Genomic DNA, 13,589 nt, shown 5'->3' with positions numbered 1-13,589 from the left:
CTTGCAAAGAAAGTAAAACTGTTCCCTTAAAATGAATTTACTACTATTTCTTTCTCAGAGTCCACTTAAGACAATCCCTGCTTGGATCAGTTTCATATTGATACTAACACTACAGTTTGATTCAATAAAATTCCTCCTCATAAAAAGAAGTCCTTTATTATCTGTGGATATTGCAGGAAAGTTTTAAAAAGTCAAGCATGGGGTTTCATCTGTAGATTAACCTGACAATTCCTTCTGTATCTCAATTAGTATGGACTCTGTGTGTGTATTAGTAGTCCAATTATTAGTGGACTGGTGGGAAGAGCTACTGAGCATCATTTTGCAGGAGTTTAAGCATGAGTTTTCATGAACATGAGTTTGAGCAAGCTCCAGGAGATGGTAAGGGACAGGGAAGCCTGGTATACTGCAATCCATGGGGTGGCAAAGAGTGGGACATGACTGAGCAACTGAACAACAACTTCTCATCAAGGTTTCTGAGGAAAGTTCAGTTCAGTTCAGTCACTCAGTTGTGTCCGACTCTTTGCGACCCCATGAATTGCAGCACGCCAGGCCTCCCTGTCTATCACCAACTCCCAGAGTTCACTCAGACTCATGTCCATCAAGTCAGTGATGCCATCCAGCCATCTCATCCTCTGTTGTCCCCTTCTCCTCCTGCCCCCAATCCCTCCCAGCATCAGAGTCTTTTCCAATGGGTCAGCTCTTCACATGAGGTGGCCAAAGTACTGGAGTTTCAGCGTTAGCATCATTCCTTCCAAAGAAATCCCAGGGCTGATCTCCTTCAGAATGGACTGGCTGGATCTCCTTGCAGTCCAAGTGACTCTCAAGTCTTCTCCAACACCGCAGTTCAAAAGCATCAACTCTTCGGCACTCAGCCTTCTTCACAGTCCAACTCTCACATCCATACATGACCACTGGAAAAATCATAGCCTTGACTAGACGGACCTTAGTTGGCAAAGTAATGTCTCTGCTTTTGAATATGCTATCTAGGTTGGTCACACTTTTCTTCCAAGGAGTAAGCGTCTTTTAATTTCATGGCTGCAGTCACCATCTGCAGTGATTTTGGAGCCCCCAAAAATAAAGTCTGACACTGCTTCCCCATCTATTTCCCATGAAGTGATGGGACCGGATGCCATGATCTTTGTTTTCTGAATGTTGAGCTTTAAGCCAACTTTTTCACTCTCCTTTTCCACTTTCATCAAGAAGCTCTTTAGTTCCTCTTCACTTTCTGCCATAAGGGTGGTGTCATCTGCATATCTGAGGTTATTGATATTTCCCCCTGCAATTTTGATTCCAGCTTGTGTTTCTTCCAGTCCAGCGTTTCTCATGATGTACTCTGCATATAAGTTAAATAAAAGATGACGGCAATTGTTTCATTTCAGGAAATGTGTCCTCCAGGTCCCAAAACAGTATCTGATGTCTAGGGGGTCAAACTGTGCCGGCCAATACCATAGGCAAATGGTGCACAAGCAGATGATGAAGAATAACGCGTTGTAGAAACTGCCTCTTCCAGTACAGCCACTATGTTAAAACCTCAACACTGAAGCAGATACCTTCAGATCCTGGAACCATCAATTCCTACCTATATGAGTTTGGGCAATTTATTTAATGTGATGATGACTAATTGTAAAAAAACAAAAATAAAAAGCTACAGATTTCTTCCATGACTCTCTGCAACTCCCTGCACCCACCCTTAGCAATGTGACTATGCCACTTCCCTCATCAAGTCGAGAGATCTCTATTTCTTCATTCTTTGAATCTAGGCGGTGCTGTGACTTGCTTTATCATAGAAGTGACATCTGCACAACTTCCAGTCCTGGTCTCAAGGAGTCTTCAAGCTTCTGCTCTCACTCTCCTAAAACGTGATGCTTCTGCACAAGGAGTTCTGAGTTATCCTACTGGATAAGGCAACTGCATGGCCAGAGATGACCGGTCTCTACTGAGGCCATCTAAACAGTGAGCCTCCATTAGGCTACTAGAGGACTGGAGTCTTATGAGTGACCCCAGGTGTGTGCTCAGTCACTCAGTCATATCTGACACTATGACCCCATGGACTGTAGCCCGCCAAGCTCCTCTGTCCATGGGATTTCCCAGGCCAAAATAATGGAGTGGGTTGTCATTTCCTACTCCAGGGGATCTTCCCCACGCAGAGATCAAACCCATCTCTTGCATTTCCTGCATTGGCAGGAGGATTATTTACCACTAGTGCTACCTGAAAAGCCCAGGTGAGACTAGCAAAAAATTGCCCAGCAAGCCAGGCTAAAAATACCAACCCACTGAATCATGAGCAAATAAACAGAGTGTTTGTTAATCCACCAGTATGAGTAGTTATGCAGAACAGATAAATGATACATAGCACCACCTCTTTGACCCTTCATTTTCTCTCATGTAAAATGGGGATAATAATAGACTTGCACATGAAGTGAAGTGAAGTCACTCAGTCGTGTCTGACTCTTTGCGACCCCATGAACTGTAGCCTATCAGGCTCCTCCATCCATGAGATTTTCCAGGCAAGAGTGCTGGAGTGGATTGCCATTTCCTTCTCCAACGGATCTTCCCAACCCAGGAATCGAACCCAGGTCTCCCGCATTGCAGGCAGACGCTTTACCGTTGAGCCACCAGGGAAGCCAAAGCTCTATATTAAGAGTTTGGTATTCATTTCAGTAATATTCTCTCTTCTCTACAGAGCCGATGAGATTCTAGCATCCAGAAATGCCCGTGTTAAGTTGCTTCACTCGTGTCCGACTCTGCGACCCTAGGGACTGTAGCCTGCCACGCTTCTCTGTCCATGGGATGCTCTAGGCGAGAATACTAGAGTGGGTTGCCATGCCCTCCTTCAGGGGATTTTCCTGACCCAGAGATTAAACCTGCATCTCTAATATCTCCTGCATTGGCAGGTGGGTTCTTTACCACTAGTGTTACCTGGGAAGCCCCAGAATTGCCCAGATCCCAGCAAATCTCACATGCCAGCAAGAGAGAGTAAAGGACAGCAGTCATGAAACTGATGTCAATGCTTCACCACAACCAAGACTCTGGTCATGTTCCTGTCAAGTTGAGGTGCCTGATGGGCCTTTTCATGCCATCAGCTGGGCAGCAGGGATGTTCACAAGGTACCGGCAGCACAGATTCATAATCAAGGGAGGTACAGTTGGGGTGGGATGGGGAGGGTGGCACAGAGGAGTTGAGGGACCTTAAGACTCTGCATTATAAGAGAGGGCATGATTCAGTGGGACAGCTTGGCACTGACATGGGCATGGCAACATTGGGCCTGTAGCCTGGAGTGGCCTGGAAAGAGACAGGAGCCTCTCAAGGAATTACAAAAATCTGTACCAGCCCCAACACATTTTTTACCACTTAATTCTCCTCTAGGGATATATTAAATATAATTGCTTCTGAGACAAAAGAAATCAAGCACTCTTTTATTTTCTGAATACAAATGATTAGTTTGAATTTTTATAATAGTCTGCATGTGGAAGTGAATATCTTCAAGATTTTAATAACAAAAATATCAATGGGCCAGATTATTTGTAGTTGTTTTATATATATACATTATCATATGTATCTGAGATATTAGTAACATGGTACCTACAGTGTTTTAATTCTATCATCCTTATTGATTATAAAACCATTCCACACACAAATGCACCGAACATTTTAAAGAATGTATTGAAGACACTGGCTTATATCATTATATAAAATTCAAGTGTACACTCTATTTTGACTTCTGTATACACCATAATGTCTGTGTGGTGTGGCGCTCAGTCACTCAGTCATGTCTGACTCTTTGCGACCCTATGGACTGTAGCCCGCCAGGTTCCTCTGTCTGTGGAATTTTCCAGGCAAGAGTACTGGAGAGGGTTGCCTCTTCCTTCTCCAGGTGATCTTCCTGTCCCAGGGATTGAAACCGTGTCTCTTGCGCCTCCTGCACTGGCAGGTGGACTCCTTACCACTGTGCCACCTGGGACGCCCACACTACAGTGTGCTGTTGCTGCTGCTAAGTCGCTTCAGTCGTGTCCGACTCTTTGCGACCCCATGAATCGCAGCACGCCAGGCCTCCCTGTCCATCACCATCTCCTGGAGTTCACTCAGACTCACGTCCATCGAGTCAGTGATGCCATCCAGCCATCTCATCCTCTGTCATCCCCTTCTCCTCCTGCCCCCAATCCCTCCCAGCATCAGAGTCTTTTCCAATGAGTCAACTCTTCACATGAGGTGGCCAAAGTACTGGAGCTTCAGCTTCAGAATCATTCCTTCCAAAGAACACCCAGGGCTGATCTCCTTCAGAATGGACTGGTTGGATCTCCTTGCAATCCAAGGGACTCTCAAGAGTGTTCTCCTACACCACAGTTCAAAAGCATCAATATTTCCGTGCTCAGAAGTTTCTTCACAGTCCAACTCTCACATCCATACATGACCACTGGAAAAACCATAGCTACTTGCAAACAAGAATCCTAATAAACCAACCACTTGTCAAAGAACATGCTGAGCTATGTTCCAGAAAAGCAAACTATAAGAAGATTCTTTTTATTTTAAATTTTTAGTTTTACTTTATTTTACTTTACAATACTGTATTGGTTTTGCCATACATTGACATGAATCCACCACAGGTGTACATGCGTTCCCAAATATGAACCCCCCTCCCACCTCCCCTCCCCATAACATCTCTCTGGGTCATCCCCATGCACCAGCCCCAAGCATGCTGTATCCTGCATCGGACATAGACTGGCGATTCGATTCTAAGATTCTTTTTATTCTATGTCAACAATAAGGTTTTTCAAACTTTCCGATTGTTAAATCCTTTCCTTATTTTAACTGTAAAATGTTTTTGTCTTAAGTAAAGATAATATTTTATACAAATCCCATTGCTGTTACTGCCAATCTAACCATCTGAGAAAATTTAGTGATTTTCTGACCCCTGGCATCTTTCCTTCTCAAAGTGTGTGCATAACTGATTCCAGGAAAGATCACCCAGAAGCCAGCCCCATGGCACAATTTTTATTTTATTTCCAAACTGCTGTTGCTGTTGGGCCTCCCTTTGATTTATTTCTTTTATACTTTAATGAGACTATTCTTCATCAATAACTTTCATCATTCCTCTGAAAAGATTTTTTAAAGGCCCATAATACTGCTGATTTTACATCAATTTCACCATATTTAAATTTCCCTTGGGACTCTGAAGTTTCTGAGCTGTTCTAGAACAAATTATTATAATAAGCACAAGTGATATTTTCTAACCACTAATCAATCAATTAAAAAAAACAATAATATAGACCTGAAGAAGTTCAATCTAATCTCTCTGTTCTGAATTGGCCCAAAGAATTAAGATCTTATCATCAAATAAAATTTTCACAACTTTTTTTAATAACCCACTTCACAATTCATCAGCTCAAAATCTCTAAAAATTCACCTAAATTTGTCATGCTGTGTTCAGTGAGGGCTCTTTCTTTTTCTCCCTTCCTCCCTCCGGTCCTCCTTTCAGTAAAACTGTTCTTTCTCATATGAAATCTTATGCAAACCCCTATCTATTAAAAAGAAAGAAGAGAGTTGTTCTGATGAAGCTTGAGAACTTTACCTCATCTGTCACAAGTCACCCACCCCCACCAGCCACTATGGCTTGGATGTGCTAGTTTAGTATTAGAGTTCTATTCTCCAGATGAGAGAAAACTTCTAACCTTTGCATAGCTTAGATCCCAACATTTTTTTTAAAATCATTTTTTACTTCTTTTCAAATCCACTGGGAAAGACTCCAGATAAAGTTAAGGGCATCAGTATAGATGAAATTGGCTGTGTACAATAAAATAACTGCCTCAGAGTTCCATGTTGGACTCAGTTTTATGCAGCCTGCTTCTGTATTTTCTGAGCATTCTGACTCCAACTACTATTTAAAAAAATATAATAGCTACAATATATCACACTGGTACATGTGACTGGTATCATGCTATTTAAGCACTTTACGTACATTCTTTCTTTTAACCTTTATCACAGTCCAAGTGTTGGTGCATTTATCCTACATCAGTGGTTCTCAACCTTGGTTATAAATTACAATATTTTTCATCAGGAAACTTGAGAATCGGATACCCTGGGATCACACTGATACTCAGGGATCAATTAAATAAGAATCTCTAGGGGAAAAGCATCAGGCATTGTTTTCAAAACTTCCCAGGTGATTTGTGTGTTTTTCCAAGACTGAGAGCCACTGCTCTAAGAGGAATTCTGATGTTTTACGTTTTATCACCCAAGCTGGAAGTCCTCAAGTGTAGACAAGGATATACGCTTCCCTCACTGATGCAGCCATCACCTAGGATATTTTTGGAATTCCTTTTTTTTGAAGAGCTTTTACTCAATTTTCTAACAACCATTAGAAAATTCTTTTCATTGCCCTAAGCAGGATTGCAGGGAGAGCCACGGAGCTCTCTGTACACCCAGGGAGACCATCCTTGCCCCTGGCTGTGACTAGACCATCCTTGCCCCTGGCTGTGACTACAAGCACAGCAGGATTAAAGTGGGCACAGAGCCCTGCCAACAAGGGACCACTCCACCCTCTCCCCAAACACTCCCCATCTCACCTGATTAATGTTGAGAGCCATAAAGAAGCTTAGAATTAGAACTGACTTTCTACCTCCAGTAAAGACCAAAGATCTTGCCTGCCTCAACTAAGGCATGGTGAAGCCAAAGAAATAGATAAAATAATCGCTTGGGCCTCAAGTTCACATGTACCTCAGTCACTGTGAAGCCCATTCTTTGACCATCCCTCGCTCTTGGTCCCAATCCAGGTTCATCCCAACTTGACTCAAGCCCCTGCCGCCCAACAGTTGCACTGTGCTTTCTCCACTATGCACTCTGGAACCCTGACATCAACAAAATTCTCTGCATTTTCCATCTTTTCTTTGAATGCTTCCTTCCCGTTCTCACTCTAACTGAAACCTGGCTATTCCACCAGGGCACAGCTTTCTCAACACCTACAACATCCTAATAAACAGAGCAGATACCTAGGAAATGCTGAATACAAGAATGACTCATAGTACTATTAATAATAACTTAGACCCTGGGCAGAGGGACAAAGTAGGGTGAGAGAATGTCGGAGGCTGATAAGATAGTCATGTGTTAGTCCAATTCAGTTCAGTTGCTCAGTCGTGTCTGACTCTTTGCGACCCCATGAATAGTAGGCTTTCCTGTCCATCACCAACTCCCAGAGTTCACTCAAACTCACGTCCATTGAGTCGGTAATGCCATCCAGCCATCTCATCCTCTACCATCCCCTTCTCCTCCTGCCCCTAATCCCTCCCAGCATCAGAGTCTTTTCCAATGAATCAACTCTTCACATGAGGTGGCCAAAGTACTGGAGGTTCAGCTTCAGCATCAGTCCTTCCAGTGAACACCCAGGACTGATCTCCTTTAGAATGGACTGGTTGGATCTGCTTGCAGTCCAAGGGACGCTCAAGAGTTTTGTCCAGCACCACAGTTCAAAAGCATCAATTCTTTGGTGCTCAGGTTTCTTCACAGTCCAACTCTCACATCCATACATGACCACAGGAAAAACCATAGCCTTGACTAGTCAGACCTCTGTTGGCAAAAGAATGTCTCTGCTTTTTAATATGCTATCTAGGTTGGTCATAACTTTCATTCCAAGGAATAAGTGTCTTTTAATTTCATAGCTGCAATCACCATCTGTAGTGATTTTGGAGCCCTAAAAAATAAAGTCTGACACTGTTTCCACTGTTTCCCCATCTATTTGCCATGAAGTGATGGGACCAGATGCCATGATCTTAGTTTTCTGAATGTTGAGCTTTAAGCCAACTTTTTCACTCTCCTCTTTCACTTTCATCAAGAGGCTTTTAGTTCCTCTTCACTTTCTGCCATAGGGATGGTGTCATCTGCATATCTGAAGTTATTGATATTTCTCCCAGCAATCTTGATTCCAGCTTGTGCTTCTTCCAGCCCAGCATTTCTCATAATGTACTCTGCATATAAGTTAAATAAGCAGGATGACAATATACAGCCTTGACGTCCTCCTTTTCCTATTTGGAACCAGTCTGTTGTTCCATGTCCAGTTCTAACTGTTGCTTCCTGACCTGCATATAGGTTTCTCAAGAGGTAGGTCAGATGGTCTGGTATTCCCATCTCTTTCAGAATTTTCCACAGTTTATTGTGATCTACACAGTCAAAGGCTTTGGCATAGTCAATAAAGCAGAAATAGATGACTTGACTTCCCTGGTGGCTCAGATGGTAAAGCATCTGCCTACAATGTGGGAGACCCGGGTTCAATCCCTGAGTCGTGAAGATCTCCTGGTGAAGAGAATATCAACCCACTCCAGTATTTTTGCCCCCTCTCCCCAAAAAAGGGGCTCAAAGAATATTCATGTGGAACTGCCTTCAAATTGAGTGAGGAACTATGGCCTAAGATAATGATTAGATATTAATTTCAGAACCATCAGGAAAGTAAGGAAGAGTCCTGGCTGTAGCCTCAATGCAGAAATGAATGAGGAGAGAAAAAAAGACTGCATACTAGGCTTCAGTGGATATGTACGCAAAAAAAAATAAGGGTAAGTGAGAATCATTCAAAGGGAAAGCATAAAGAAATAGACAGACACATAAAGGCAACAAAGACAGAAGGAAAAGGGAAGTTTATGGGAAAGCTAGAGAAGAGAGCAAAGTGTCCCAGAGCATTACTCAGAAGCCCGATTTATTACACTGATTTTAGCTGGAAAAAAAGTTGAACAGGCTCAGTCAGTGAATGTGGAGGCACATGTAGATATTGTAAAGAAAGATAAAAGGAGGAGATGGAAAGAGACAAAATGAAGAATAGTAGGCTACAGATAAGGACAGGTAAATTCCCTGGCCCCAAGAATACAGTGGGCAAGCTCACTGCTGGAGTCTGACCAAATAAATCAGAGTAGATCAGAGACAGAACTTTCAAGGTCCTACTGTTAATTGCTATGGTAATAACACAACCCCATCCTTGTATTAGTGATCAAAGAAAAGTTAGGAGCAAATGTTATTTATTATTTTGAGGGGAAGAGAATCCTCATTCCATGTGGGAAGCAGTTCTGGGGAGTAGCCTGGGAACAAGTCAATCGACAGGTCAAAGACAGTTGATATCAGGATGGTAAGACACAGGATATAAACAGGATTGTACATCAGCTTGCCACAATGCTGGGCAACACCTAGATGCTGAGGATCAGTTGTATCTCATAAATAAACTAACTGTTTATGGCTACACTTTGTCTTACTGTCATGGATGTGCCATCACTGGGCAAAAGGAAACTCAATCCCTCTGCTCAGGGGTATGCTGGAAAACAAGTGTCTGGGTTTTTTTAAAGGACAAATATATAGCTAACAATTTCCATGATTCAAATACTCCTGCCATGACCAGTGTCAAGGCAACAACATCATGTCCTGCAGCAGGGAGGGGGGTAGAGACGCACACAGTGGCTCTAAGGCAGTACTCCAGAGCGTCAGATGCAACCAGTCTGGACGGGGGCTGGCCCGGCTCAGCTTTCACACTCCTTCAGGAGATTCCCTGTGCAGCCAGGTCTGAGAACCATTACCTAAAGCGGTATCTCTCAAACTTTCATGTGTGCGTGAATCACTTGAGGATCTTATCAAAGCATAGGCTTTAACTCAGAAGTTGCTCCTGGTCCCTAGCAAGGGAGAGAGTAGACTAAAAGAAGAAACACAAGTCATCCCCAGCCGTCTGTTCTCAGAAATGTCTGAGAGGCTTTGTAGAGAAGTCACAAACTGGAGGCCCATGTTGTTGTTGCTCAGTACCTCGGTCATGTCCAACTTTTTGCAATCCCGTGGACTTCATCATACCAGGCTTCACTGTCCTTCACTATCATCCGGAGTTTGTTCAAACTCATGTCCATTGAGTCAATGACGCCATCCAACCATCTCATCCTCTATCACCCCCTTCTCCTGCTCTCAACCTTGCCCAGCATCAGGAGCTTTTCCAGTGAGTCGGCTCTTCACATCAGGTGATATGTGGCCAAACCCACAGAGAGGTTTGCTTTCACCCAACTACATTTTATTTTTCAAATCTGAATTAATGCCAACAGCATAAAAATCTGTATTTCCGGATTCTCTGAAATGCCTTCCTTAAATAATATTCTTGGACTACATCACTTCCTTTCTTTTCTCCGCACTTTGAAGCCCTGTTCCTAAAATGCATTCCATCCTTCTTTATTTTCTGGAAATAGTCTGAATTACCTTTCAAGATTTTTGCCTTGATGAAACCTTCCTGACTTTTCCATGCTGCAGGGCTAAATAAATTCTCTCTTACCATACCTACCTTTTGCCCAGCTTAGGTTATTTCCTATTCTCTGAGGCCCATAGAGCCACATGTGGGCTTTATTCATTTTTGTATTCTCATAGTAAAATGCTTTGCCAACAAAGGAGATCCTCAATAGCTTTATAAAGTAAAAAACTGTGAACTGATTTCAACTGTTAGATTACATTCCCTTTAACTCTCTTTTTGTACTTCATCAGGGGAGTTTTGCCATTATTATCCTATCCTGTGAAGTACAAGTTAATCCTCCTTGTACTACTATCTCCAGTTGGCCTACAAGCTTTTTATTTTATTTTAATTTTGGTGTTGCTTATTCAATTTATAAGAACATTTATTCTATAAATCTGGTTCCAGATGAACATAGATCATCTTTAAACACTTCTTCATAGAATTAATTCCTTACATATTCATGGAATGGTAAATTTTTTCAAAGCACTTTTTATAATACACTTTACCCTCACACTAACTCTGAAATATATGTAAGCAATGTGGTATACTCTTTCAGCATTTGAAGTTAAAGTGAAATGTTCACCATGAACTAGGAAAACAGAAAGTTCAAAAAAATCTGCAATGCCCACCTAAATCCTCAGGAGGGAAGGTCTGTTAGGTACTCTTCCCTAGGCATCATTCTCCAATGATAGGGGCTAAAGATTTGCCCCATTCCACTTTCAAGCTTCTAGAATCCCTAATACTTAATTGAACTGAGGTCCAGACATGTTGCATTAACCTGCATTAATGCCAAAGTAGTAATCCAAGTCTTCTGATTCCCAGTGTAAGAACCCACTTTGCTTAATTACATTCAACTTTATAAATGCTGCTATCATCATCCAGCAATACAAACATGCTTCACAAATCTGTCTTCACAAACATTTAGAAATGAAAACTCCTGCGCCTTTTTCTCAAAAAAAAAAAAAAAAAAAAAGCTATATGTGACAGTTAAAAGTTTTTCCATTAATGCTTTGGAGTTAGTTACAGTGGGCAACTTTAAAATACCCAAGTATAATGATTTAAATCAGAGTGCATAAGAAAGTCAGTAATCCAGAAATCAATTTATGACACTGCGCTATGTGTCACTTTTAAGCCAATGCTGTGTACTCTAATGTTGGATGCGTTTGGAGAAATACATCATAGATGAGATGGGAAACAAAGATTTTAGCATCCTGATCCACTAACAATAAATCCAGTACAAGTTAATGAAAAACAAAAAACAATACCAGAGACTTAAATTGAGGATCTCAAGTTGGTAATAGTAGGATGAAATAAACACCCGCCATAAGAATAAAAGGGATTAGCTCAGGAATGGGTGGAAACAGCAGAGCTTCTCCCTGTTCTCCCTATATTTCCAACCATTTTTTAGAATTTTGATGTGGTCACAAGAGTACAGCCACCCATGAAAATACAGGTACAACTAATGCTTCCTCCTCAGGGCACTCCATAAGCATTGGTGAAAATACAACCCACTACTATTTAGGATTACAAAACACATGCTCTAGCTATGTGTCTTTGGAAAGACTGGATCATTTGAGGGGAGTTCGGTGTCTATTTTTCCCCACATACTACTCTCAACAATGGTTCCAAATGGTTCTCTTCCATTTCTGCTCTCCTAAGGAAGAGAAATTAATCTCTTCTCTTTCAGGGGGACTGTGTTTTCTGTATTCCTTCTCCAAGTATGACTCTGTCTATTTTTTTTTTTTTTAAGAGGACTAGATTTTTTTTTCTTGCTAATGCATTAGGTTTGTTTTAAAGTTTTAAGTCCATAAATATACTGGCACTACAAATACCTGTATAGGCAAACTGGGGAGTGAGGCTGGAGATAGAGGAATGAGATGTTGGGGCTTTTATTATTTGAAAGTATCTCACTTTTATTAAAAAAAAATAGGGAAAAGTTCTGATAATTATGGAAAGTGTGTGTTTGTTGCTCAGTTCTGTCCGACTCTTTGAGACCCCATGGCTCCTCTGTCCATGGAATTCTCCAGGCAAGAATATTGAAGTGGGTTGCCATTCCCTTCTCCAGGGGCTCTTACTCACCCAGGGAACTAAGGAAAAGGAAGCTGAAATAACTGATGGGACTTCCCACCCCACTGCCCTGAGCCTCTCCTAAGTGCTTCCTAACTTGAGTTTCTAAGCAACAGGAAGAAAAACGGTGGAACGGAAACAAAAGCAGCCAAAACTTATCTCCAAGTGAGAGAAGGTAAGAAAGTTCCGAGAAAGGGCGCTGGATTCATTTGGTAGAGGGGGGAAAAAAAGTAAGAAAGTCAAAAGCACAGAGTGTGTGTTGTGGTGGGAATTCCCTGGAAGGCTGGGGATTAGGGGAAAAGGAAAGGGAGAGAACTCACCCCCCAGCCAGTTGTCGGAGATGTTCTGGAGCATAGTGACCGGGATGCAGAAGAAGGCGATGAGCAGGTCGCTGAGCGCCAGGGAGCAGATGAAGATGTTGGTGACAGTGCGCATGGCCTTGCTGCGGGTCACCACGTAGACCACCAACGCGTTGCCAAAGAGTGCCAGGGCGAAGATGAGCACGCCGGTGAGCACGAAGGCCAGCTTGGCGCGCCCGGGCAGCTCTGGGGTGTAGACGAGCGGCCTCAGCCCATAGAGCGAGATGAACTGCTCCCGCGTCAGGTTGTGGTCCCGCAGCAGCCGGGAGAACTGCTCCGGAGTGATGTTGAGCGATTGCATGCTGCGTGCGCCCCTAGCGCCATCCACCTCCGGGGCACGGACTTCCGCGCAGCGGGGCGCGGGCTCCTGGAGGACCGGCCCGGCGGCCGCCTCCCGCCCCTGGAGGCCTCGGCAGCCTCTGCTCTGCGCTCCGGCGCGCGGGAGGGCTCCCGCCAGCAGCTCGAGAGGTTCGGGGGAGGGAAAACAGTGCAGGGCTTTAACTCATAATCGAGAGCCAAAGCGAGGGAGATTATCCCATTGACCAAAAATGTTCCTAGTTCAAAATTCTGCTCTTCTCTGAGGCCAGGCGCTGTGGCCGTCCGGAATGCCGGAGAGGCAGTCCCCGCGCCTTTCACTCCCCGGCCACGCGGTGAGGACTCTGCACCGGCTCCGGAGCGGCGGAGGGCAGGGCGGGAGCTCGGCTGCGCGCCGCTTACTCCCAGCTTCAGCTCGGGGACCCCGCCTCCGCACCCTCCAGGCGGGAGTGGGAAACTCCTCCCTGCTCTCCAGTCTCTGGCACGCAGATCCTGTCTGGTGCCCCAGGTCCTGCGTCTGGGAAAAAGTGAGTACTGTGGTTTTCCACAGTCTCACGGTTTCTCCTCTTATAATAGGGCTATAGCCAGCCAAGGCAAAATGAGATTTATTTTTAATT

The 13,589-nt window shown here is 43.5% G+C and overlaps 1 protein-coding gene across 1 annotated transcript in view; it reads right to left on the bottom strand.

The window, feature by feature from the left end:
- QRFPR (pyroglutamylated RFamide peptide receptor) overlaps positions 1–13,320 on the bottom strand; it is a 55,896-nt gene extending 42,576 nt beyond the window's left edge. Inside the window, exon 1 of the mRNA XM_027970781.3 lies at positions 12,619–13,320. Within this exon, the coding sequence (XP_027826582.2) occupies positions 12,619–12,958 (340 nt within the window). The 5' untranslated portion in view covers positions 12,959–13,320. The remainder of the gene's footprint in view (positions 1–12,618) is intronic.
- Between the last annotated feature and the right edge of the window lie 269 nt (positions 13,321–13,589).

The sequence above is a fragment of the Ovis aries genome, chromosome 6, assembly GCF_016772045.2.
Source record: "Ovis aries strain OAR_USU_Benz2616 breed Rambouillet chromosome 6, ARS-UI_Ramb_v3.0, whole genome shotgun sequence".
Lineage (NCBI taxonomy): Eukaryota > Metazoa > Chordata > Mammalia > Artiodactyla > Bovidae > Ovis > Ovis aries.
This window is presented reverse-complemented; position numbering and strand designations above follow the sequence as displayed.